The sequence below is a fragment of the Vespula vulgaris genome, chromosome 8 (assembly GCF_905475345.1).
Source record: "Vespula vulgaris chromosome 8, iyVesVulg1.1, whole genome shotgun sequence".
NCBI lineage: Eukaryota > Metazoa > Arthropoda > Insecta > Hymenoptera > Vespidae > Vespula > Vespula vulgaris.
Window position 1 is genome coordinate 3833494 of NC_066593.1, and position 26280 is coordinate 3859773.

The 26280-nt window shown below is 35.2% G+C and overlaps 2 protein-coding genes across 18 annotated transcripts in view; one reads left to right on the plus strand and one right to left on the minus strand.

Moving 5' to 3' along the window:
* The window catches only part of LOC127065764 (solute carrier family 12 member 4), a 128447-nt gene extending 117836 nt beyond the window's left edge, over positions 1 to 10611 (plus strand). For 10 of the 12 annotated variants that reach the window (XM_050998565.1, XM_050998575.1, XM_050998566.1 and 7 more), the window contains 6 exons: positions 53 to 1491; positions 1739 to 1846; positions 2047 to 2106; positions 2846 to 3174; positions 3478 to 3617; positions 4046 to 10611. In XM_050998565.1, the coding sequence (XP_050854522.1) occupies positions 53 to 1491; positions 1739 to 1846; positions 2047 to 2106; positions 2846 to 3174; positions 3478 to 3617; positions 4046 to 4137 (2168 nt within the window). In that variant the 3' untranslated portion in view covers positions 4138 to 10611. The remainder of the gene's footprint in view (positions 1 to 52; positions 1492 to 1738; positions 1847 to 2046; positions 2107 to 2845; positions 3175 to 3477; positions 3618 to 4045) is intronic. The other 2 variants (XM_050998567.1, XM_050998569.1) reach the window with 2 other exon arrangements.
* Positions 10612 to 10781: 170 nt separating this feature from the next.
* LOC127065767 (NGFI-A-binding protein homolog) overlaps positions 10782 to 26280 on the minus strand; it is a 17909-nt gene continuing 2410 nt past the window's right edge. The window contains exons 1-10 of one of the 6 annotated variants that reach the window (XM_050998596.1): positions 19019 to 19220; positions 15458 to 15559; positions 15234 to 15371; positions 14510 to 15057; positions 14121 to 14371; positions 13734 to 13842; positions 12549 to 12619; positions 12275 to 12386; positions 12149 to 12226; positions 10782 to 12015 (exon numbers count right to left, since the gene is read on the minus strand). In XM_050998596.1, coding sequence (XP_050854553.1) covers positions 11908 to 12015; positions 12149 to 12226; positions 12275 to 12386; positions 12549 to 12619; positions 13734 to 13842; positions 14121 to 14371; positions 14510 to 15057; positions 15234 to 15371; positions 15458 to 15506 — 1464 coding nt within the window. In that variant the 5' untranslated portion in view covers positions 15507 to 15559; positions 19019 to 19220 and the 3' untranslated portion in view covers positions 10782 to 11907. Of the gene's footprint in view, positions 12016 to 12148; positions 12227 to 12274; positions 12387 to 12548; positions 12620 to 13733; positions 13843 to 14120; positions 14372 to 14509; positions 15058 to 15233; positions 15372 to 15457; positions 15560 to 18471; positions 18996 to 19018; positions 19221 to 26280 lie in introns of those variants that run through there. The other 5 variants (XM_050998595.1, XM_050998594.1, XM_050998593.1 and 2 more) reach the window with 5 other exon arrangements.

The window sequence follows — 26280 nt, forward strand, 5'->3', positions numbered from 1 at the left end:
TTGCTGATAGAAATAATGGAAAAACGTTGAATGAATTTTATCACGTTCGAAGGTATTATGGCTGGATCTAATAGATCTGGTGATCTCGCAGACGCACAAAAGTCGATCCCAATTGGTACAATTTGTGCAATTTTGACGACTTCGACGGTCTACTTGTCAAACGTCCTACTGTTCGCTGGTACAGTGGACAATCTATTGTTGAGGGATAAATTTGGTCAGAGTATAGGTGGTAAACTGGTAGTGGCTAACATCGCTTGGCCGAATCAGTGGGTGATACTGATTGGTTCATTCCTCTCAACTTTGGGTGCTGGACTTCAATCATTAACAGGAGCACCAAGATTATTACAAGCAATTGCCAAGGATAGTATCATACCATTCCTAACGCCATTCGCTGTTAGCTCGAGCCGTGGCGAGCCTACACGCGCTCTCGTATTAACCGTGATAATATGTCAATGTGGTATATTATTGGGTAACGTCGATTACCTGGCACCTCTGCTTTCCATGTTCTTCTTGATGTGTTACGGTTTCGTTAACTTGGCCTGCGCTTTGCAAACCCTTCTCAGGACACCAAATTGGCGACCACGTTTTAAATATTACCATTGGAGTTTATCCTTCCTCGGCTTGGCCCTCTGCATAGCTATTATGTTCATGACCAGTTGGTACTATGCCTTACTGGCGATGGGTATGGCAGGTTGCATCTACAAATACATCGAATATCGTGGCGCCGAAAAGGAATGGGGCGATGGTATACGTGGTCTAGCTTTATCAGCGGCAAGATACTCCCTTTTGAGACTCGAGGAAGGACCACCACATACAAAGAATTGGCGACCTCAGATCTTGATCTTGGCTAAGCTGACCGATGATCTCGTGCCAAAGTATAGGAAACTCTTTGCTTTTGCCAGTCAGCTAAAGGCTGGTAAAGGTTTGACAATCTGCGTCAGTTGCATAGCCGGTGATTATATTCAAAATTCTGGTGAAGCTTTGGCCGCCAAACAAAGCTTGCGTAACACCGCCAACGAGGAAAAGGTCAAAGGATTCGTTGACGTTCTCGTAGCGGGCAACATAGTTGATGGACTTAGTTCTCTTGTACAGACCACCGGATTGGGTGGGATGAAACCTAACACCGTCATTCTTGGTTGGCCATACGGTTGGAAGAAATCGGAGGATAAGAGAAGTTGGAGAGTCTTTTTGCAAACTGTCAGAAGTGTTGCCGCAGCACGGATGGCCTTGCTCGTACCAAAAGGTATAAACTTCTTCCCAGATTCAACGGAAAAGGTTGTTGGCAATATCGATGTTTGGTGGATCGTACATGACGGTGGTCTTCTTATGTTACTACCCTTCCTCTTGAAACAACATCGTACCTGGAAAAATTGCAAAATGAGGATCTTCACTGTTGCACAGATGGAAGATAATTCTATACAGATGAAGAAAGATTTGAAAAAGTTCCTTTACGATCTCAGAATTGAAGCGGAAGTCGAAATCGTGGAAATGGTAATTTTCCCTTGTAATCGATTTACTCTATAGGCGCTTTATTGCGTATGAAATTTTTTTTCTTTTTTTTTTTTTTTTCTTTTCTTTTCTCTTATCTCTCGATGGAGATTTGATCATGATGCCCATCGTTCGAAATACGCGCACATTTTATTTTTTACAACATCGAAATTTTGCCAAAGAAAAAATTTGTGAGAGATATCTTCTATCCTTTTATATATATATATGTATCTAATTGACAATCTTGCAGATGAACTCCGACATCTCCGAGTATACTTACGAGAGAACTTTGCTGATGGAACAAAGAAATCAAGTATGGCGAGAGTTGCAGTTAAATACGAAGGAATCACGAGGAGTGGTGAGTTTCGTTGGCAAAATAGAGAATCTCTTTTTCTTTTTTTCTCTTGACGTAAGAAAAAAAAAACGAAAAAAAAAGAAGAAAAAAAGAAAAAAGAAGAAACTAGGTATAATAAAAAAAAAAAAACTTAAGATAAAAAAAAACAAATCTAAAATCGTGATACTGATCGGAATGTGTCTCTTTGTTGTGTGCTCGTCAAGGATAAGGTGCAGACGTTGGTGGACTTCAACGAGGTACCCGCCGAGGAAAAATTACCTCTGGTTTGTCAGATCATCCCCGAAGTTCCGTGTCTGTCCATCTTCGACATCGAGAACCACGATGCCGATGCTCTCCCCCCATCCCTTTAATCCTAGAAATCTTATAACTGTCACAATTCCTTTTTGTGTCCGACGTTATAGAAAAAAATAATTTCATCGAGTGGATGAAACTGATAGAGGGACGATCGCATAAGTAATGATTCTTTAAAAAACGTATTATTATTATTTTTATTATTATTATTATTATTTATTATTTATTATTTATTATTATTATTATTCGCCTATAAAATGTGTTCATTAGTATTACCTTACAGAGTGTTGTTAAACTAAATATTTTATTTTGTGAAAATAACTGACACTTAAGTAACAGTAGTAATTTTCTCGTATTAACAATCAATTTCGTATTGACGATTGAACGATACGATTGATAAGAATAGAATCGTAATATCCCCCTTCGATATGATGATCTTTAGATAGAGAAAAAAGAAAAATTACGAATAGGAGAGATGCCTCTCTCTATCAGGATACATCTTTAACGTCCTTGAGAAAAATCTGACCTTACCGTTTCAGCTTGATTGGCACGTTCATTTCGAATGCTTAAATAGTTATCATAATATGTTTGGCGACCATATAGTGCTTTTAAGCTAGACACTTAGTTTAATCCCATAATTGACTTTATCCGCTGTTCATCGTTAAAGAAATTCGAATTTTATTGGCTCATACGTTTTATCATGATACACAGGTCCAGGCAATTGTGGATCATCATCACAACGTTGACGTCAAGGTACCATCCAAAGTAAGATTTCAAGAACCTGGTAGCCAGAATACCAACGAAGCTGACGAAGCACAAGAGAAACTTGTTCAGGATTCAGAACAAAAGGATTCAGAGGGAACTGTTAACAACGAGAAATCGGATGAGGAATCTAAAGAAAATCCAGACGAGGAAACTAAATTGATCAGTGGCTCTCCGAAAACAGAGAACAAGGAAAATGCTCAGAAAGAAGCTAAGGAAAATGAACAAGAGAACAAAGCTGAAAGTCCAAGTTCGAAAAAGCCACCTACGCTCAAGCCGTATGTCAATGAAACATTATTCATATCATCGCTTGTGTATATAATGATTCTAAACGGCCTTCGTACGCACGTTCGAATTAAATCTATCTCAATATGATCTCTAACATTCACCATTTTAATTTTTTTTAATCATTTTTTTTTTTACATTATTAAAAATGTATGATTTGAACGATTGTAAAAAAAAAAGTAACAATAACTACCTTTCTAGACTCGTTTAAAGATTCATAACATGTAATAATTTTTTTACGAACTAAATATCTAAACTAAAACTTCAACTCTCATATATTCTTAATTCTGCTACAGTGACGAAAGTGACGTGAGACGTATGCATACGTCTGTGAAATTGAACGAAGTAATTGTGAACAAGAGCCATGACGCTCAGTTGGTTATCCTTAATCTACCTGGTCCACCACGAGACACGAAGATGGAACGCGAGTCAAGCTGTATCCTTTGACATCGTTTAAACTTTTTATAATTTATAAAATATCCTTTATTCTCTACGATTTTTCTCATTACACATATCTATAAATATATGAAATACTTGATATATATCTCGTATATGAATATAATGAGATATAACAATGGACTAAAGAAAATTATATCAATATTTATTTACTTATTTTATTTATATGAGTATCATATTATCTGAATATCATATTATCAATTTTCATTTATCTACGTGAACGTATATATGTACATATACATAAATATAAATATAAATTACATATATATATATATTATAACTTTAAATATATATATAGTATATAATATAATATATATATGTATGTATATGGAAATGATATATTTTTCAAATAATTAATAATATGTAAAATATATAATTATTATTTTTTCCTTGACGGTCATTATTTAGATATGGAATTCCTAGAAGTTTTGACGGAACGATTGGAGAGGGTACTAATGGTGCGGGGTAGCGGACGAGAGGTCATCACAATCTACTCGTGAATCTATCGCGCAACCTTCATGACGAAAGAAACATCTAGTTTATTTCTTAAAGACCTAAACAAGTTCACTTTAAGGAACATATTATTCTTGTGCCATTATAAAAGCTCGGATATTAATATCTGCGCGCCTCGTGCTGTGAATCGCAACGAGTGTGAAACCGCGACGACAGCTATCGAAGATCGATCTTTTTATGGAACCCTTCAATTAATATAATGGTTCCCTTCGAGCGATCGATATGCATTAATTCCGCCGATATTAGGCGTAGATTAATCCGAAAAGAGATTATATCGTTAACGACGACGCGATCGTATACGATCGTCGAGATATGATATTTAATTGAAACTGATTTTGATCGATAAAAATGAAGAAAAATTTAGGGCTAGGGAAGGGGGGAGGGGGAAGAGAGAAAAAAAAATTAAAAACAAAAAATATATATATAAAACATGAAACATTGACTAATCGAAAGCCGAAAAGAACAAATAAATAAGTAAAAAAAAAAGAAAAAAAAACCAAACCAAATACGAGAATAATATAAATCATAAAACAGCTTCCTCGCGAAAGAAAGAAAGAAAGAAAGAAAGAAAGAAAGAAAGAAAGAAGGAAAGAAAGGAAGAAAATAAAAAAAAGAGAAAAGAAAAAAAACAGAAAAAGAAAAACTGAAAACAAAAAATATTTCTTTTACACTTATTAAATTCTTAAAAACACTTTCGATCTCTAATCGTGTTCTTTCATTTTGGGAAGTGAACGAAGGGAATGAAAAGAATGGAAAAAGAAAAAAAAAAGAAAAAGAACAAAAAAAAATGTAATAATAAAAACACATACAAGTAGAGTTAACGTAATGACTTTTCGAGAGATTCCATATACGTCATCACACATTGTTTTTACTATCCTTCGACATATTATAAGAGTTTCGACATTCGATGATGGATACGCGCGAAGATCTCAAAAAACAAACACACTTATCTATAAATGGTCGATAAAGAAAAAATAAATAAATAAAGAAACAACAATACGAACGTTGAGGCAGTTTTCGTCTTTGAAACAAAAAAGTGAAAAATAATAAATGAAAATGAAAATTGAAATGATAATGAAGGAGAAAGGCAAAAACAATCCCGTAAAAAAAAGAAGGAAAGAATGAAAGAAAGAAAGGAAAACAATGATTAAGAAGAACATTGACGAAGAATTATAATATGATGAATTAAAGAAAATGATGAGAAATAAATAGCACATGTCCCGATCGAACTCATTCTAAATATTCTTCACTATGAAACCGAAATCAAAATTTGGTCCGAGGCTAAGGTCGAAGCATCTACGAAACCACTGCCAGAATACTTTCTAAATGCTTCGCGTTTAACCAAAGACGCGAGAGACTCATTTTTCTACATGCATTGTCGTTTTAGAAAAAAAAAAAGATTAAATAAAAAATAAAACATACATTATATAAATACACTTACTTACAGCAACATACACAAACACATATACATGCGTGCATGGTACGTACATAATATATAAATAAATACATACATATATACATACATGCATACGTATATATATATACATATACACATAAACACACACACATGTATGTACACACGAAAGGACTCTATTGCTTAATAGGTGAATTTAGAGTAGCCTAGGGTAACCAGTGCTAGAATACGCAAAACTTACAATTAGATATATCGTATTTGATAATAGAGATATGGAAAAAAAAAAAGAGATATTGAGCGTAATTAATGCATTTTTCTTGTCGACTGAAGTTCGTTCCGGATTACATACTCTCGATTTCTCATATGCGCAAACACAAAAAAAAAATAAAAGAAATAAATAAACAAACTAACTTGTATCCTTTAATCGCGTTTGTACTGTCCATGGCCTATCGGTCGAAATTCGCACGAGTATTACACACCACGTATATATATATACACATATACACTTACACGCATACACACACACACACACACGTTTTATCTTCGCGAACGAATAACACCAAGTGTTAAAATGAAAGAAAGAAAATAAAAAAAAAAAATGTATGTATAGTTACGATTCCAGAGATGTCGCATAAAATGATAGTGTATGAAACGGGAAAAATAATGGAAGAGCAGAAAAGAAAGTTAAATATATAATCGAACGAAGAAAGGATAAAGAAAAATGGATAAAAGAGATTAAAGAAAAAATAAACCAAAGAAAGAAAGAAAAAGATTCCGATGCCAAAAAGGAAAAAGAAAAAAAAATGCGTCGTTTCGGGGATCGATCTTTACTAAGACTTTCATCTCGAAAGTTATTATAATAGCATTGTAATTAATCGCATTATATGTCGTATGCATGTTACGTTTCATGGATGGCCTGACAATGAAATATTAGGCCACGATATCCATCACCTTTTTAGATAGGCACTATCTAATAATAGAGTTTATCTATGAAACGGAGTAACACGAAAGGAGATCGGACGGTCGAAGAAAAAGAAAAGAAAAGAAAATAAAAGAGAAGAAAAGAAAAGAGAGAAAAAAAAAGAAAAAGGAAATCTTTTTAAAGGGAAAATCTCGTAGAACCAAAAAGTTTGATGTAATATTCACCGATAATATTTAATGTGTACCTAATCTATGTCCATTAAAGAAGAAATATATATGTATGTATTAACATATTATATATATATATACATGCATAAACATATATATATATGTGTATATATATATATTTATATATATTTATATATTATATATAGATATATATGTATATATATATATAGTATACATAAAATATATATCGTATACACATATAAGATTCTTATACATATACATACAATTGTGAACGACTGCGTATTAATGTAGAAGAATATGAAATTGTGAAAAAGTTATTTGCAGTCTACGTGAAAAAATTCTTCGAGATTGGATGATATAGAGCGCGTTCTTATGCCAAGAATATAGATGTATGTCTCCTTGATATAACTTATATGTTGGATTCACAAAGTTCATCGTAAAAGTGCACATATTGTCTTGTAGTGTATAGAGGATATTTAAGACGAGAAAACGTGGAAACAAGAAAAAAAAGAAAAAAGAAAAATACATTGCTAAAGACGCGCGAAAATGTTTAAAGACTATAAAAGATGGAGACGATAGGTTACAAGATGATTAACGATATTACGATAATCAAATGAGGAAGCTCATATTGTAATATGTTCTTTATTTTGTTTATTTTTTTCTTCTTCTTCCTTCCATTCATTTCACCATTCAAAATCCGATATACAGCTCGATTCAAAAAATATTTTTATATTTCTTTTATATTTTTATTCCGTTTGTTTTGCTTCTTGGACGCGTAACAATTTATGGTTACATAGTATTTTCTTGTTCGTATATTTTATATATTGCTGTTTTTTTCTCTTTTTTTTTTTACTTTTTTTTTTTTTTTTATCGTTTCGTCGATCTTTATTCCAATCAATTAGATTATCAAACGCATAACACACTCGTTAAGACAGATTGATATTTGACTCGCACTGATATATCGATAATTAAATTGTTATCGGTGCGTAATAAAAAGAGATAAAGTCGAATAAGAATATAACATTTAATGTTGGATCAAAGAAGTTTCATTTAATCGCTAAAAGTTATACATCTGTATTCTCTCGTGCGTCTCGATTTTTCGATAGAAGAATATTATACGAGATAAACAGTCAATAAGTCCTTATATTAAAAACATAATACTTAGCTATTAAGATACATATGTAATGTGTCGTCGAGAAAGAAAATTTCTTTTAATTATACTTCCTCTATCACTATCTCTATTTCTCTATCTTTCTATCACACTATCTATCTATCTTTCTCTCTTTCTCTCTTTCTCTCTTTCTCTCTTTCTCTCTTTCTCTCGAATCACGCGTTTATTCTCGTGCACAAATTGCAAAGGGTGTAAGATATCGTATCTGTACAAAAAAAAAAAGAAAGAAAGAAAGAACTTATCATCGTTTAACGATTTATGTATATTCGGAGATACGAAAATTTTTGAGATCGAATGTACTTAAAAAAAATTGAAAGTAAAGAGTTAAGAATAAAAAAAGAAAAAAGAGAGAGAAAGCAACAAATACAAAAAAAAAAAAGAAGCGAAGAAAAAAAAGTTAAAAATGATGGTGTATAACAATGAAAAAGGACGAAGAAACCAATCGAAAATCTTTAAACTTTGCTGATACATCGATTGCTGCTAATGAAATTTGCAAGGGGAAAGAACAAAGAAAAATGGAGAAAGGGAAAAAACGCAATGGAAATACGAAAAAAAAATCTGCTCTCTCAAAGGTTTGTCCATTTGTGATTTTTCTGATGTATGCACATACATATGTATGTAAATTCGATACACATGCATCGCAGAGAGAAACAGAGTTCAGAGTTCTATATATTATATTGTGTCCGTATATTTCTAAGCTGACATTATCTTCTTATCGTTCATCATCTACCTCTTAATAAACGTGTTTGGAAAAAATCGTATTTAAAAAAAAAAAATGAAAAAATGAAAAAGAAAAAAAGAAAAAAGAAATCGAGTAGAAATAATTAACGGAAGATGGACGCTCCGCGTATTACTCGAATGACGAATATATTTAAAAAAAACTTTTAGCGAACACACGACCTTTGACTTTATCTTTTTTTAGTTTTTCTTTTTTAATTTTTTTCTCCTCTCTTTTTTTTTATCCTTTTTTTGGAATTTTTTTTTCCTTTACCATCTCACTACAACTTTTTCAAGAGCTAACGCGGAAAGTATTCTCGATCCAATGCCAGCTCGATTTAAATTAATCTCAGAATAGACTTTTATTATAAAGGAAGGCCAATAAAGTAAAAAAAAAATAAATAAATGAATAAATAAATAAAATAAGAAAATAAGAAAGCAATACGAAGGAACAATTTTCAAATATGCTGCATCGTAACACAAAGATCATTTAACGTAGAGCTGGTATATAAAAAAAACACATTGCGTATATACATATAAAAACAAATATTATATTATTATTATTATTATTATTATTATTATTACTATTATTATTATTATTATTACTATTACTATTATTATTATTATTATTATTATTATTATTATTATTATTATTATTATTATGTATTATCATCGTCTCCTATATCTCTACGATATCGCAATATGTACTTTATAATTTTAATATGTTATTTATATACTTAACCCGTCGCATATATATATTTTATGTGTACTTATCTACTTGATAGGCATTGGCACTGCATAGTTTATACAAGACATGTTGAATGTGAAAAAAAGTTTATTGTGAAAACTGTTTTTCGTATAAGTTGCTCTAACACATTGTACATAAATAGATAGATAAAAAGAGAGGCATTATATCTTAAAAATCTTTTTCATATAGGTGAGAAAACAGTATCGCAGCTTTACGTTGCTGCCATTTTAATATTTTATTATGTCGTATTATACTTTAAATGCACAATTATCATTATATTGTATGAACACATACACGTACATCCTACTGACACGCGCACACTTTACTGACACATAACACATATAAACATATTAACACGAAATATGTATATACAGATACGACGAACAAATGTAAAGATCTGCAGGCTTGGCATTTGACATAAGCGATGGGGAGTGGGGGGGAAGAAAGAAGCATAGTATGGGGATTATTGCAGAGCATCTTGTTTCAAACAATATGCAGTCGGTATTTAAATCACCTCTAGGCTGTGAGATGCGAGCTAAGCAGCGGAAAAAACTTGCTCGAAAACCTCAATCATATGTGTCAAATCAAGTAAATCTACTTTTAACCGATCAATATAATCAATTTTAGATCCCTACCACACACAACTCCTTTGAAAAAATGAAAAAAGAAAAAAAAACAAAAAAGAAAAAACGCCAAAAAAAAAAGAAGGACAAAAGAGAACAAAAACAATTTTTTCTCTCGAAGAAACTTTTCTGAACTTTTCTCATGACTTTCGAAAGAAATTAAATAAAGAGAATGATTTGTCAAGTCCCATAAGGAAATGAAACGTTTATATAGCATACTTAAAAAAAAAAGAAGGGAAGGAAAACAAAGAAAAAGAGAAAAGAGTATTATAAAATGTGTGCATATGTATAAATATATATATATATATATATACATATGTAGATATATATATATCTACATATACATAAATAAATATATATATATATATATATATATACGTATATATACATGCGTGTGCGTGTGCGTATATGTCCGTTTGTGCGTGCGCGACTGCGTGTTTGTGTGTGTGTGCGTGCATATAAATATAAAAGTATAATATATTTGTAGATAAACAAACTCTTTTAGTCATCGGAATAGTATATAGAGTCAATACTGCGAAAAAATAACTTACCTACTTATACCCATAGACTATAGGTATCGACTACTTGTGATTAATTTATGGAAGAAGAAGTATGTGATTGAAAAGCGTATACTGCGATAAAATCCATTAAATAAATAAATAAATAATATATCAGAGACGAAGTCTACCGAAACGTAATATTGATGATCGCGATATAAGATTAATTTAATTATAAAACAATTCACACCTCGTTTCGTTGAATTAACTTTAATTTTTATTTACTTTTTAATTTAAACAGGAAAAAAAAAAAGAAAGCAAGGAAAAGTAATTAATACATGAAAAACACATCACAATTGTTCATAATCCATCTAATAAAAATTAGATCGACGTCTTTAATATCTCGCTTACAATTAGTTTCGAAAATCATCGAATTTGTCGATTTATATTTCTGTTAAAAATTTATCAATGATTGATGTCTACGAAGAAATCGCTCAATGAATTTTTTCTATGTATCTACGAATATAGATAGTCAATGTGACTAGACGTTTCATTGACTAACCATTGCGTAGATATAAGAAAAAAAAAAACGAGAGAAAAAAGTGATACATCGAATTTAAACAAGTCGGAGATAAATCATTGAGGAGCCACGAAATAGATACAGGAAGAAGAAATATTCAAAGAATTTCATTGATTAATCGGTGAGTAAGATAGATAGTAGAAAAAAGATCCATAAATTGATATATATATATATATATATATATATACACATATACATATACATATACATATACATATACATATACATATATGTGTGTGTATCAGTCATCATCACATCACTTTTTACAATTACAATAACATAACAAATTTGAAATGCAAATTTATCTGAAAAATAAAATTTGCATCTTCGATAAAGAAATTAAAAATAGCACGTTAGAAGAGGAAATAAATGACATTAGACGCTAATACGAATAAAATGACAATGTCTTTTGTATTTACAATTCTCTCTCTCTCTCTCTCTCTCTCTCTCTTTCTCTCTCTCACTCTCTCTCTCTCTTTCTCTCTCTCTCTCTCTCTCTTTCTTTCTATCTTGCGTACATCGATACGCTAGTTTACAGTCTATAAATTTCTAAAAATGCCATAATACGATGCGAGTATTCACTATATGGATTTATACTAGAACTAGATAACAAGCGACATTTGTCTCGCACGTCTCTCAATCGTAAATATTCGATTGTGACTAATTGGAAGAAATATTTTGCATTGAGCAATCTGCAAGATCTGTTATATTATAATACATAATATCATCAACTATAATAGCAATGACAATCACAAAAATTATTATACCGAATAAAACTACGACGACGACGACGACGACGACGACGACGACGTTAGGGTGATCGTGAGAACGATAAAAAGTAATCATGATAAAAACATGATTTACTTTGATCAATATCATTGCGGAGTTATAGTAATATCACAGCGTAGGCTTCTCGTCCGCAGGTTCTTCCTTTATTGCATGACCGCATTCCATCAAGGCAGGATTTGCAACAGCGATTATGTTATCTCCGCGAGATGCTATTACCTAAACGTATTAATTTCATTCAAATATATTAATAAATGATTTTTACAAACGAACGATTAGAAAACATGTGATTAAAAGAGAAAAAGCAAGAAAGAAAAAAGAAAGAAAGAAATTTATAATCGTCAAGATATACTTTTAAATTGAAATCGTTTTCCTTGTCCGTATTTTCCGTTTCGGCGTCGATGGTATCCTGAAAAACGATACGAAAGGACTGTCATTCGATTTAAAAATATTATTCTGTTCGATTAAATTAACTTACATGCATGGACGATGATTCCTCGTTCGAGAAAGAAAATTGACTGTCCGAATCGCTGATTTCTTCGACATTACTACCGAATACTCCGTTGTTACTCTTCTTCCTCCAAACTGGACTGAAACATTGCAAATATCTGAACATCAATGCGTACTCGTATTTGTTAGATAGTACAGTATATTATGATTACATAATATACCATTTTCACCTCTTTTTTTTTCATATATAAATCATAATAGTAAAGAAATAATTATAGAATGTGAGCATCGAAAGTAATCACCTCGACGAGCCGTGTCTCCTAATCCCAGTGTTATTAATGTCGGTGACGGAACATCGAAGATCCAATTCTTCCTGAAAAACAGAACTGCTGTAGACGGTAAAAGCAACAAAAAAGAATGGAAAAGAACAAATTGATTTCGTTCGAAAATAACGACTTGTTGAGCACACAAAAAAAAAGAAACAAAAAATAATTAAAACGAAAAACAAAAAGAGAAGATCAAAAAATAAAGCGACTCGCCGAGAAACCAGGCGCGAAGCGTAGGATCTAAGCGAGTCGCGATTGGTAAACAAAGAACAAAATACTTTTTTTATCCAAATTTGTTATATGCTAAAGTAAAGAAGAAAAAAAAAGAGAGAGAGAGAGAAAAAAAAAACTAAAACCAGCACCAATCGTTAATTGTGTCAAAAGCTTTATTATTAGTATAGATCAAATCAATCCTTTTCGAGGTAATACTTGTCAATAAGTTATGAAACCGAGTTTTTGAACGATCGATGTCCTTTGTTTCAAGATCAAAGATAATATGATCAAAAAATCAAAGATAATATCAGAATGAATTTTTAATACGAACCTAAGTATATAGAGTCGTATTGAAAAAAAGAAAAAAAATGTAAAGTCAAAAAGCAAAAAGATATTGGCGCTACAAAATGGCGTAAGTTGCGCCACTTTCGACGGCGGCCATGAAAAAGGAAAAAAGAAAAGAAGAGGAAGAACGGACATAATTCTTCCTTTTCTTTAAAAACAAAGTATCAACTAACTTTGCAATTTTATAAAACGTTAGACCAAACTATATAGTTACAACATTTAAAACGTTTACAACGACTTTCGTTTGAGAAAAAAAGAAAAAAAAAAAGAAGGAGGAGTAAAAAAAGAAATTAGTAACTTCGATTGTAAAGGAAGAAGTGCGAAAGCATCGAAAGCGTGCAGATATCAAAGGACATGCTAATTTACATGCACACATGCTTCGCAACGACTACATATATACTTGACCTTTTCCATCCGTATCTCGCGTTAGCGAAAGCAGGATGGTTAAATGGCGCGAGACGAGGAGTAGTGGGTGCTGCGTGTGCGTGTTGGGTGTACGTGCTGAATGTACGGTTAGTAGTAGTTAACGCGCGACCATGCGAACGTGGCAGGTCAGCCAGGAAAGATTAGCATGATTTATTTTTTTGGATGGGCCGAGCTAACCTGCATCGCGTCCTCGGCCTCACCCTCGAGTTCGAGCTTTCTTCGTTTTCCTCGCTCGAGCTCGTTCTCTTCACCGTTTTCTCGTTGCCTTGACGAGGACATTGACAAACTGTAACAAAAACAGTCAAGGTAAAAATGAACGAGGAGAGTAGAATCTTTTTAACAAGAGAAGACGAGATTATTTTTCGATGTTTATTCTGAATTTTATTTAATAAATATAATTTTGAATATATCAAACTCGTCAAAATTTCTATTAAGAATCTTAAACTAACATTTCCGCGATATTTATTCGTATTCTTAAATTGGGAAAAAAAGAAAAAAAAGAAAAAGAAAAAAGAAAAGAGCTGAAGATTTTTAATGGAACTCTTAATTATTATTGAAACTTACTATTGACTTTTGACATAATGATAGCCAGAATCCCGAACGACTCGACGTGCTAATGGAAATAGTTCATCCCTCCTGGTCAGAAGAGCCGGGACAAACCTACATATCTGTGCAGCGGCCTCGTTTACACAGATCTCGTGGAGCGTCAGCGGTTTCTCTGGTTTTCTTTTACAGTCGAACCTACCGTAAATTGCGGCATACTTTCTAATCTCTTCCATTCTTCGGGGATCATTGTCGGGCATGGCCATGACCAGCTGGCAAGGTCGAATATAATGTAATTATTAAATAATTGATACATAATCGTTATTTGACATTTGCTCAAAAAAAAAAAAATAAAGAAAGAAAGATCCTAAAAATGAAAGGAACTATCTGTCTCAACAAAATATACTCACTTCGAGATTTTTACAAAATTTCTTTTTAACATTATGAGGCTTAGGATCGACCGGTCTGATCGTAGCAGCAAGTCTTTCAGCAGCTTCGGCAAGCCGTTGTATTTGTGAATGAAGTAGCGTAGGGGTGAGTTGAGTGGGACTAGCAGGAGCACCGGTACCACTCGGACTGGGTGTAGTTCCACTACCACAAGAGGACTCGCAGGTGCCAACTTGAAGTACACCAGGACTGTGAGAAGTTGGTGGCACGTAGGATGCTGCAACTGGTACTACAGAGGAACCAGGACTCGGAGTTTGTCTATAAGTCGTAGAACCAGCCGACGCAGCTACGCTCGTCACCGAAACGATAGGACTAACGCTTCGACAAGGAAGCATCGTAGACGTAGTCGTAACCGTCGTCGATGCTGTCGTTGAGAAAACAGCGACTTGCGGTACTTGTGGCACTTGTGAAACTTGCACTTGTGCTCGAGGACTGGCACAAGGGAAACCAACGACCGGTGCTGGATTTTTACAGGTCCCACTTGTTGGTACGACTGGCGTTTGGAAGAGCGCTAAAACACGAACGATTCTGATAGTAACAATTCAAATTTCTTGCAATTGCAATAAGAAATAAATAAATTTGTTTTAGTATCGTCCTGAGAAATGAAAAAAAAAATACAAAGGAAAAGAAAAGAGAAGAGAGAAGAGAAAAAAGAAGAGACAGATAAAGAAAGAGACGATACTTTACAGGGATTGGTGAGCCACTCCTGAAGAGCCTTCTGAAGTCTTCGTACATGAAGAGGTTTGCTGGCCATGCCGACCAATGCCATAATTTCAAGAAACTCTTCCTCACCGGCATCGCACAATTGTTGCACATCGTCCCCTCCTATTACATTACGACAATAAAAACACTTATCGATTGCGAAAAAAATTATATCCCCTCCTACGATGTATTAACTCTCTCCTACCTACCCATTTCCAATAGAGTATCGTAATAGCCGAGTAACGAAGCCCGCTGCATCACTCGGTACAACTGCAATTCTGCTTCGTTTTGCGGCACTGACGTTTGTACGACTGAAAATACGAGATGATCGATAAGGAATAATAAAAAGGAAAAGAAAAAGAAAAAGAAAAGGGGGAAGAATCCTTGCTCGATAAGGTGTCCCTTGGGTTTAACGGTCACGTGTTCTTCTAATTAACCTGTGATCACGTGATTAATCAAGACAATTAATATTCCACGAAGGAATTGTAAAGAAGAAGAAAAAGAAGAACAAGAAGAAAAAGGAGATGAATAAAAAGAAGAAAAAGAAGTAGACAAAAAGTAGAGAAGAAAAAGATGATATTAAATCAGTACAGAAGAGATCGTACGATCTCGAGCCGAAAGAAGATCGAAGATTCCCCCGATCGTTGGTTCTTCGGGACTCGGGACTAGTTTCTTGCAAATTTCGTGGAATCGCGAGAAAAAGCCGCGTGCACACACGTACGGCGTATAAATTAATACCGGGAGCAAGCGTAAGGGGCCCGAAGAGGGGTACGGGACGAGAGGGGAAGCAAAGGGGAGACCCGAAAAAACTGGCCGACGGTCTTATTACGAGAGGCCGGGCCCGCCGGTCTCACGCTTATACGTCGTTGGGACCTAGGCAAGCGAGTAAGGGAGAAAGAAAGAAAGAAAGAGGGAGAGGGAGAGAGGGAGGGAGAGAAAGAGAGAGAGAGAGAGAGAGCGAGTTCACAGGCATTGGTGCGCGCGGGGTGACTCGTTCCGCGAGATTTTTCTGACGCGCGAACGCACCGCACCGCACTGCACCGCACTGCATCGCACCGCACCGTACTGCACCGCATTACTTCGACTGACTGAACGAGAGAGAGAGAGAGAGAGAGAGAGAGAGAATATACCAATGCGGGGGTGCAATCCTCGTTAACCCTCTAAGACTAATCTTGGATATTTATTATTTTTTTGTTTTTCTTACTGTTTATCATTTCTAATTATTTTTACTGGACAGGTTTTCTTTTTCGATGGTTTGTCGGAACTAGTTGGAAATTATTATTATTACTAATAATTCTTTTTTTTTTTTTTGCTTAACTTTTTTTACGTATTACTGTTCGTGTAAATATTCCCGAACGAAAGATATATTATTGTAAAATATTGCATATCGTATTGATTGCATTGAATTACAAGTAAGAGAGTGGTATTATTTTGAATAAAAATTCATAATTATAATCGCACTTATTTAATTTAGTAATTCAATTAACGATCATTACGATTCCGTAATGATTTTCGTCAGTTTTATAATAGAATTGTGTTTATTAAATTAATGAATATTTGGAAAGTATTTGGGACGAATTCGAGGAGAAATTAGTTCCTTTAAAATTAATAATTTAGCAATTATAGTTTTAATAAGAAATATATATTAACCGGTAAGGTGAGCCATGATAAATAAGAACAAAGATACGATGTCGAGACTGAACTGACATAGCTATTGGAAACGGTTAACCCTTTCCTTTTTCTTCTCCTTATTCTTCGTAAAGGAAGGTCTCCTCTACGAGATTATGTAATGCTACTCGTAGAGGACCGTCTTATGTATTATTTATTATCCGATAAAAGTGTGTTCCTCGTTCGATCAACCACAAATTGGACAAATCGTCGATACATTTCAAACGAGTCACCCACTTGACTTCATCCTTTCAAATATCTTTACTTTATTTCTTTTCCTTTCTATCTTTCTTTCTTTTTTTGTTAACCATTGCACGATAAATTCTATGACTCTTCTACTATATATATATTTCAAATCAATCTCCATGTATAACTCTTCATTTCATATTTCTTTTTTCGATACCTCAAATACAAAAAAAAAGAAAAGAAAAACGAAAGAGAGCAATAAAAATATTGCTAAAAATTAAAAGAAAACCACCCTTCGAACACATTCGCAAGCACGCACATATGTTACCAGAAAAATTAAGTAATTACCAAAAAAAAAAGGAAAAAAAAGAAAATACTCGTTAATTATCAAAAACATTGAATAGTAACGAGTCATATGGTACACGTGGTAGCAACATATAAGTAGGTAAACCTATCCAAAAAATTACTTTTCATTCGCATACTCGTTAATTATTAAGGACACTGTATAGTAATAAATCTCATGTATTACATAAATAGTTATTACACACACACGCACGCACACACACATCCTAAAAAATTATTTTCTCTCCACATATTCGCTAATTATGAGAAAAAAAAAACATTGAAGAGTAACGAGTCACATGGTTCACATACCTAACTACTATATATGTATACATATATACCTATGTATAAACATACCGTGAAAGACTTGGTAGTTAAGTTAGATAGCTAGATAATCGCGGGTATTTCAAAAAGGTTCTTTCTCGTAGGGTACTCTTCTCTGAGGGCGCAGAGAGGGCGTCGAGAGGAAGAGAGTCGCTGGCTAGGCCTGGGCATCGCATTTACATAACGACTTTTTTGGCACAGGGTGGCCGCGTTTTTGTCGTTTGAGAAGGCGCGCGCGCGATACTCCCCTCTTTCCATCTCTTCTTCTTCTTCTTCTCATAGGTACAAAGAGAAAGAGAGAAAGAGAGAGAAAGACAGGTATAAAGGAGCGTCGTCGGTAACGCTCGCGCGAGGCACGCACTGCCTCCGACGAGGCTTCGAGAAAAAGCCGATCCCTCCGTTGGCCTCCCTGGGAACGATAGGCGCTCGCGAGACCGCTTTTCGAGAAGAAGAAGAAGAAGAGGATCGTTTCTTTCGAAAGCAAACGCTCGGATCTCCTGGCGTGCGGCTTTGGAATTTCGAATGCGACGCCGATCTTTCTCTCTCTTTCTTATACGTTTATATATATAAGTACATATCAACTCTCTCTCTTTCTCATGTATATATATATATATATAAATACGTTTCAATTTTGTCTCTCTTTCTTTCTCTCTCTTTCTCTCTTTATCTCTCTCTTTCTGTCTCTTCTTTTTGCTCTTATTACCTATCTAAATATATATACGTCCGATAAAAATCAGACGGATATCGTCGTCAGGGATGGCTTTGAAGTTAGATAAGATTATCATTGGTGGTGGTATCTGGTATTACGTAGAAGTATCCCTTTGGGTAAGCTATTTAAGAGAAAGAAAAAGACGGATAGAGAAATGCGAAGGGTGGCGTATAGGAGTTCTTTGTCCGAGAGTGCCCGCTCGCTCTGGCTCGCGCTCTCCTTCGGCTACCAGACAAAAACGGGTCTAGTTTCTTAGGAGCGGCCGTTCTCTTGCGTTCGCACAGCACAGCGTCGACGACGTCGACGATGATGATGACGACGACGACGACGACGACGACGACGACAATGACGACGACGACGAAAACGACCACGATTACGACGACGACGTCGACAACGACGACGACGACGATGACGACGACGTCGACGTCGACGACGACGACGACGACGCCGGCAACGGCAACGGCAAGCGACGGCGGTTAGTATTTCGCTTTTTGCCGGCATTGTAATCAAGGAAGGGTTAGGTGAGTTTTTGCCACCCTACCTCTCCCACCGCCCGGACAAAACACCGGGCAGATGGACTGAGTCGCCGCTCCCACCGCGGCCCTCCTCTTCTTCCTCCCTCTTCCTCCTCATCCTCATCCTCATCCTCATCCTCCTACTCTTTCTATCCTCTTTCTCCTCCCTCTTCTTCTTCTCGTCCATCCCTCTCTCTCTCTCTCTCTCGCTCTCTCTCTCTCTCTCTCTCTCTCTCTCTCTCTCTCTCTCTTTCTCTCTCTCTCTCTTCACCACCACGGTCAGCGCTGTTTTTTATCTCACTGCTTCTCTTCTCTCCACCGCCACCACCACCACCACCACCACCACCATCACCACCACCACCACTACTACTATCACCACCACCACCATCACCACCACTAGAACTCCACCGCTACCACCCATATTCTGCAGCCCTCCGATCGAGCGCCCATCGTTCTCGGTACTCTCTTCTTCACCCTCCGTTCCGAAAAAAAAAGAAAGAAAAAGAGAAAGAGAAAAAAGAAAAGAAAAAACACCTCTTCTAGTGGAGAACGAGTTTACCGAATTGTAGGAGAAATTTTTCTCTGGCACTCCGTTAATACGGTTTAGTAGATAGGTAATGGTATTATCCGTTCGATACTAATTTTCAATTTGATATATCGCTTTAATAAACGCGAAAACGTAATCAGTAAATTTTATTGTAATCGACGTATGAAAATTAATTCTCAGGATTTAGTTAAAATATCTATACTTAGTTAAAATATCTATTTAATTGCTTGAAATTGTCATCTTCATTAATGAGCTCGACGAAACGTTCTTTTCTAAGAGAATCTAAAAACCTATTTAATCTAGACTTTATTTTTTATGAGTTACCATCGTAAGTATTAATTTAATTGTTATGTTAATTTATAGAAATTTAATACCCGTCGAAACGTTCAGACCCGTTAAAAAATAACGAAAAATGTCGTCTTCCATTGAAAATTGCTCGTTCATCGAGATTGGTCCTTACCCTGTGCCACAATTCTCAGGGGTACGGCCCATCCGGTTACCCCTCCACCAAAATCCTACCCCTACCTTTTCTGTACCCCCTCGAACCACCCCACTCTACCTTTTTTTTTGGATACCTGTCCCCTCCTCGTTTCGTACTAACGATAGAAAATGGTCGGAACGTCTCTATGGGAAAACGTGTTCCGCCATCGTAAGAAAAAAATGTCGATCCGTTGGAATCGCAAATCGACGAGTTAGACAATGGGTATACATATATACGTAGACGTATAATAGAGTAATAGAGTAATATGTTCTATTTTGAACGAGACAGTTAATAATATCTTCTATTTTCTACGTTGGATCTAAAGTTCCTATTTTTAGAAATTTCACAATGGCACGATTTAAAAATTACAGTGTAATTTTTCTGAAAATTTTTTTTCTTGAAAGTTTGAAAACTGCAGTTAGATAATAAAAATTTTATCGCGTAATACATTTCCAATCGCAACGCTTTGTCGATTATAATATTTCTCGTATTGTTTTTACACTTAAATAACCACACCCATGATTACATTTGATTATATAAAAATTGACTCATTTGTATCATTAAGATATTTGAAAAATATGTTCGTATCAATTCAATCTTAAACAAGATATTAATGTAAATATATAGATATGTTAATTTCGATGAAGCGAAACGTGATTATTACTTTATATTTTTTCAAATGTAACAGCCATAGTAAGAAGCAATAAATAACAAATAGATAAAGAATAGACACCTCACATTTATTCCTACACCGAAAATATTTATAATAAATTCATTGCAACAATTACGAAAGATTGTCGATCATACCAGTACCAAAAAAAAAAGTAAAAAAAAAAGAAAGAAAGAAAGATGGAAAAAAAACTTGCATTCCTAAAAATAATAATAGCATATCGAAGAAATATATGACAAAAACTCTTTAATAAATAACTAAGCTATCTTCGAAACAAAAAATATCAGGTAAAGGTAAGTACTACCTACCTTACATACACGTTTGCTAGGTATATATTAAAAGAAACTTTAGAAAAATAATAAAAGACTAAAAGAAAATAATAATGAAAGAAAAGTGAGCAAAAGAGTGCTTGTTAATTGAACGCAAAGTTCGATCATATCCTGCGTACGTCACGTAGGATAACGAGGCTCGTTTCTCGTCCTCATCGTCCTCATCGTCCTCATCGTCCTCGTCCTCGTCGTCGTCGTCTTCGACGTCGACGACGACGACGACGACGTATCAAAGGCGAATTCGTCGAAAGGAGAAGCAAGAACACGAACCGAAAACGAGACGAAAAGGAGAGGAGAGAAGGAGGAGGGGGTGGAGAGAAGAGTAGGGAAGAGGAGAGGAAGAGAGGGATAGCGAGGAGGTGACTCGTAAGAAAAACGAGTTATCCGAGTCGCCTTTCGGTCTTTCCTCGTGCAAATAGCACGAGCTTGGATCGTAATAAGCGAGAGAGAGAGTAGTAGTTGAAGAAATGAAGTCTGCCTCTGTCCGGGGAACGGAAAATAAAGGAGTTCGGAGGTCGATTTAAGGATAGCCGCCGACTGGCGAAAACATATTTGAAGAAAAAGTCGTGCGACTGCCTGACGAGATCGAATAAACAAATACAAGTTGGAATCTCTTTCTCTTTCTCTATCTATCTATCTCTCTTGCTCGTTCTCTTTCTCATCAGCAAATCGTTGATACGCGACGCATACCGATGATCTTCGGCTCCTTGTAGATTTTCTTTTCTTCTCTCTCTATCTCTATCTCTCCCTGTTCTCTTTTATTTCTTTCTGATCACGTTGAATTTTTATCGGCGCGAGACCGAGACTAAGATAAGCCTAACGAGGCTTCATTGAGAGTCTCGAAAAAAGTCCTTTCCCACAAGTGTCTCGAGGAATAAATCAATTTTTTTTACTCCTACCCTAAAGAAAGAAAGAAGGAGAGAGGGAGAGAGAGAGAGAGAGAGAGAGAGGCTTCAACTTTTTTCCTACATCAGTAGCATACGTAAGGGTTAAGGTCCCGCGAATGCGAGGGTCATTTTTTTAACGAAAGGATCCACCGTCCCTCCTTGGGTCGTCTCTCTCTCTCTCTCTCTCTCTCTCTCTCTCTCTCTCTCTCTCTCTCTCTCTCTCACGTGAGTATTACGCCCACCTGTCCCTTCCTACCCGACTTTTCTTCATCTATCTCATTTAGGTGAACGAACTCTTACATACGTATATTAGAATCTCCCATTAATAAAAAAAAGAAAAAAAAAAGACGGAATTAGTATGGGAGAGAAAAAGAGTATACCGTGTGTACGCGTATATCTATATGTAAATGTGTGTATGCATATGTGTGTACATGTGTGCACTAGCGAACCCTTTTGTTTTTTTCTTACGAAAGGGTTTCCTTCCGACTTTTTTTTCTTTCTTTCTTTCTTTCTTTCTTTCTTTCTCCCGAACGTGACGTTAACGATATGCGTGCACGTAGATATAGGACACATGTAAGAGTGACAGAGAAAGAGAAATAGAGAGAGGGAGAGAGAAAGAGGGTGAAAAAAAAAGAGAGGCTTGTCGATCTATCCGATGGACCCTTTCGAAAAAGTCCAGCGCAGGTAGCCGTGAAGTACCACGCACGGCAAAATTCGAAGACTAGAGCAGCATTCGCGTTTGCATCGCGCCAAGGGATTATCGCTTACATTAGAACAAAAAAAAAAGACCATGCGAGTAAAGGGTGGGAAACGAAAACGAGGAGGAGGAAAAGAGGGGAGAAAAAATAGAAAGAAGAAAAAAAGTGAGAAAATAGGACGAGCATCCCCCTCTTACTTCTTTCGTTTTTCTTCCACGTCTTCTACTTCTTCTCTCCCTTTCTTTTTTGTTTTTTTTTCTTCTTCTTTTCGACAAGAACGGAAGTAAAAGCACGAGAGGGAAAACGTAAAGGTAGTGGTGGTAACTCGACGAGCTTTTAATTTATTCGCGCATGGCTCTCGTTGTCTATCTCATTCCTTTCTCTCTTCATTTTTTTTCTGTGGGAACACGTCGCACCATCTATTCGCATTCTCGTGCGAACGAAATTATTTAATTTAAGTTATATTCGATTCGGTATTCTAATAATATATGATAGTAATAATACAAATGTTAGACTCTCTCTCTCTCTCTCTCTCTCTTTCTCTTCTTGTATCCATAGATATAGTATATTTTATATAAATAATATTTAAATAATAATGCATTTGCATGTATGTATAAATAATGGAATAAAAGGTGTAATTATAAATACACGATTATTATCAGTAGATAAGTAATTTTTAGAGATATGCATATGAGATATATAAATGAGTGATAGAAATGAATAATATATAAGTAATATGATAAATTGTATTTAGAGTTAGTTATTCAAATAGGTATATTAACAATAAATATTCAATTAAGAGCAAAGGAAATAGTTAAATAACGTCTAAATTACATATAGATAGTCAAATAACAAATATATGATACATGTATAAATTAGCAGAATTAGAACAGAAATGAAATGGCATAGACAAATAGTCAATAAGGAAATATTACTAAGCAATATAAAAATAATAATTCAATAACAACGTAATGACGTATAATTATAAAATGGATATTTCGTACGATGTAGATAAATAGCAGTTAAAAAGCAAATAAAAATATGAAAAGTAAAATGAAAGTAACCTGCGAGAAAATGCGTTTATGTGAAGATCCATAAACGAGAATAGAAATCCTGAAAAGGATTTTCGTAGGGGTGATCATCTTCCACGATATGTGAACCATACGAATTAGTGAGCTATTCGAAGGCAACCACCCACAGAACGATTTCTCGATTGTATTCAGATTACGTTGAAAAAAGAAGAAGAGAGGAAGAGAGTAAGAGAAAGAGAAAAAAGAGAGAGACAGAAAGAGAGATAGATAGATGAAAGGACGAGCCCTTTGATTCGACCAAACGCAAGCGTCCAGAGCAAGAGCGAGCAATGTACATAGAAACGTCCTAGATGAAAGAGCTCGTCGTGATAATACTACAAAGCAGCTGCGCACCTTTACCAACGAATAATTTTTCTTTCTCTCTCGTCTCGTCGATCAAAGATCACCTAGCGTTTTTCTTCTTTCCTCTTTTTTTTTTATATCTCTTTTTCTTCTCTCTCTCTCTCTCTCTTTCTGTCTTTCTCTCTCTTTTTAATAATCACAAAGAATATAAGAATATTACTTCTATCGCAATCGCACGTGTCGAAACGAACATTAAAACGTTTCTTCTAGCGATCTTTCGTAACAAAAAGGCAGAACAAAAAACGAAAAACAAAAAGGAAAAAAAAAAGAAAAATACAGAGAGACACGAGAAGTAGCAAAAACAAAAAGAAGGAAAGGAAAAAAAGAAAACGAAAGAAAGAAAGAATTCTAGTCCTAAGTTCTATCCTATGTCGTAGATATAATCGATATTTCCACGCGTTAACGTGTTCCTCGAGACTGGTCCAGAAGGAGGAAAAGAACGAAAAAAAAAAGAAAAAAAAGAAAAGAGAGACAGAGAGAGAAAGAGAAAGAGAAAGAGAAAGAAAAAGAAAAAGAAAAAAGAACCAATGAACGAGCCGAAAGATAAAAAAGAAAGAGAGAGAGAGAAAGAAAGAAAGAATGAAAGAAAGAAAAAGATAGATAGATAGATAGAGATAGATAGATAGAGAGAAGAGGAGAGAGAGAGATAGGAGAAAAAAAAAGAAAAAAGAAAAGGAAAGAAAGGAGATACACCGTCCAGGCCAGGGAGGAGGGCAGACTCTCCAGCACGTTATCCTCTCTCGTAATTTCGACTTTCGGAGAAACCATCGTAGAAAACCGCGAGATAGCTCGTTTTTTGCGACGACGACGCGGTGCTTCGCCACGGTGGAAGGCTCCGCTCCGGTCCTCTAGCCGCTTCTTATACGGCCACGTCGCCGTTCCTTCCCTCCCTCCATCCCTCCCTCCCATCCTCTCCCTCTCGTTCCATCCTTCTCTCCCTGCCTCCCTCTGCAACCCACCTCCCTCTTCCTCACCCTCTCTCTCCTCTTCCTCCTAAGAAGAAATCTACAAAAACCTCTCTCGCAATAGTTGCGCGCTGACGGCGGAAGAAAAAGGAGGTTTTTGCTCGACTCCAAGTTTTTTGCCGGAGGGTGAGTCATTCCGCGTATATCACGCGGGGATATACGAAGCGTTGCCTCGATTCCTCCTCCTCCTACCTCTTTCCTCTTTCCTCTCCTCCCTCTTCCTACCTCTTCCTCTTCTTCCTCATCCTTCTCTTGCGAATCTCTCTCTCTCTCTCTCTCTCTCTCTCTCTCTCTGTTATTTTCTCTATTTATCTATCTATCTATCTATCTATCTATCTATCTATCTATATCTTTCTATTCGTCGATTCTTTCTCTATTTTTCGCTTCCCTTCTCTATCTCTTTCTTTCTCTTTTTCTCTTTCTCTTTTTCTTTTTTTTTTGTCTTTCTCTTTCTCTTTCTCTCTCTTTCTTTTTCTTCTTTTACGAACAATATTATTACGCCGATTGTTCCATCGTTCTATCTTTTCTTCCTCCGTTAGACTCGATTTTGTTAAAGAAAAATCATTTTCTATCTCGATACATGTACTGGGAATGTGTAAGTGCGAAGGTAGAGGAGGGAGTTAATCAAATTTTTTAAATTGTTTTCTATCTTCTATGGTAGAGACTCACCTTTTTCTTCTTCTTTTTTTTTCGTTCTTTTTTTTCATTTTTTCATTTTTTCTTTTTCTTTTTTTTTTTTTTTTTAACGGGAGCTAATATTGGACGTTGCAGCTTGATTCGTTTAAGATATTTATCTATTAGATGGTCGAGGACGAATGAATGAGTTATTGATAATATGTAGAAGGTGTAAGATATAACCTATAAACTTTTTTAACTATGTATATATATATATATGCATATATATTTTATATTTACATAATATATATACATATTTATTTATTATTAGTTATCGTTTATATTTAGATATCGGTAAAATATCGATTAGGAACAATTTAGGTGACCGATCAAACGCATTTGATAATTTTTCCTTATGTGTGTATATAAATAGGTAAATAGAGATAATAGGATACCTATAGAGATACATATGTGTATATATACATGTATTTAAAATAAAAAGAGAAAATCGCGTGGTCCTGATAGCTGAAAATTCTTCCCCCAATGAAGAAACGCTCTCGCTAAGATCGCTTCTCGTCGTTCGTATTGTAAAAAGTCCGAGACGGCGGAGGCGAGCTTCCTCCGCGATAGTTTCGTCGAAGGAGGAAGAAAAATCGTCTTTTT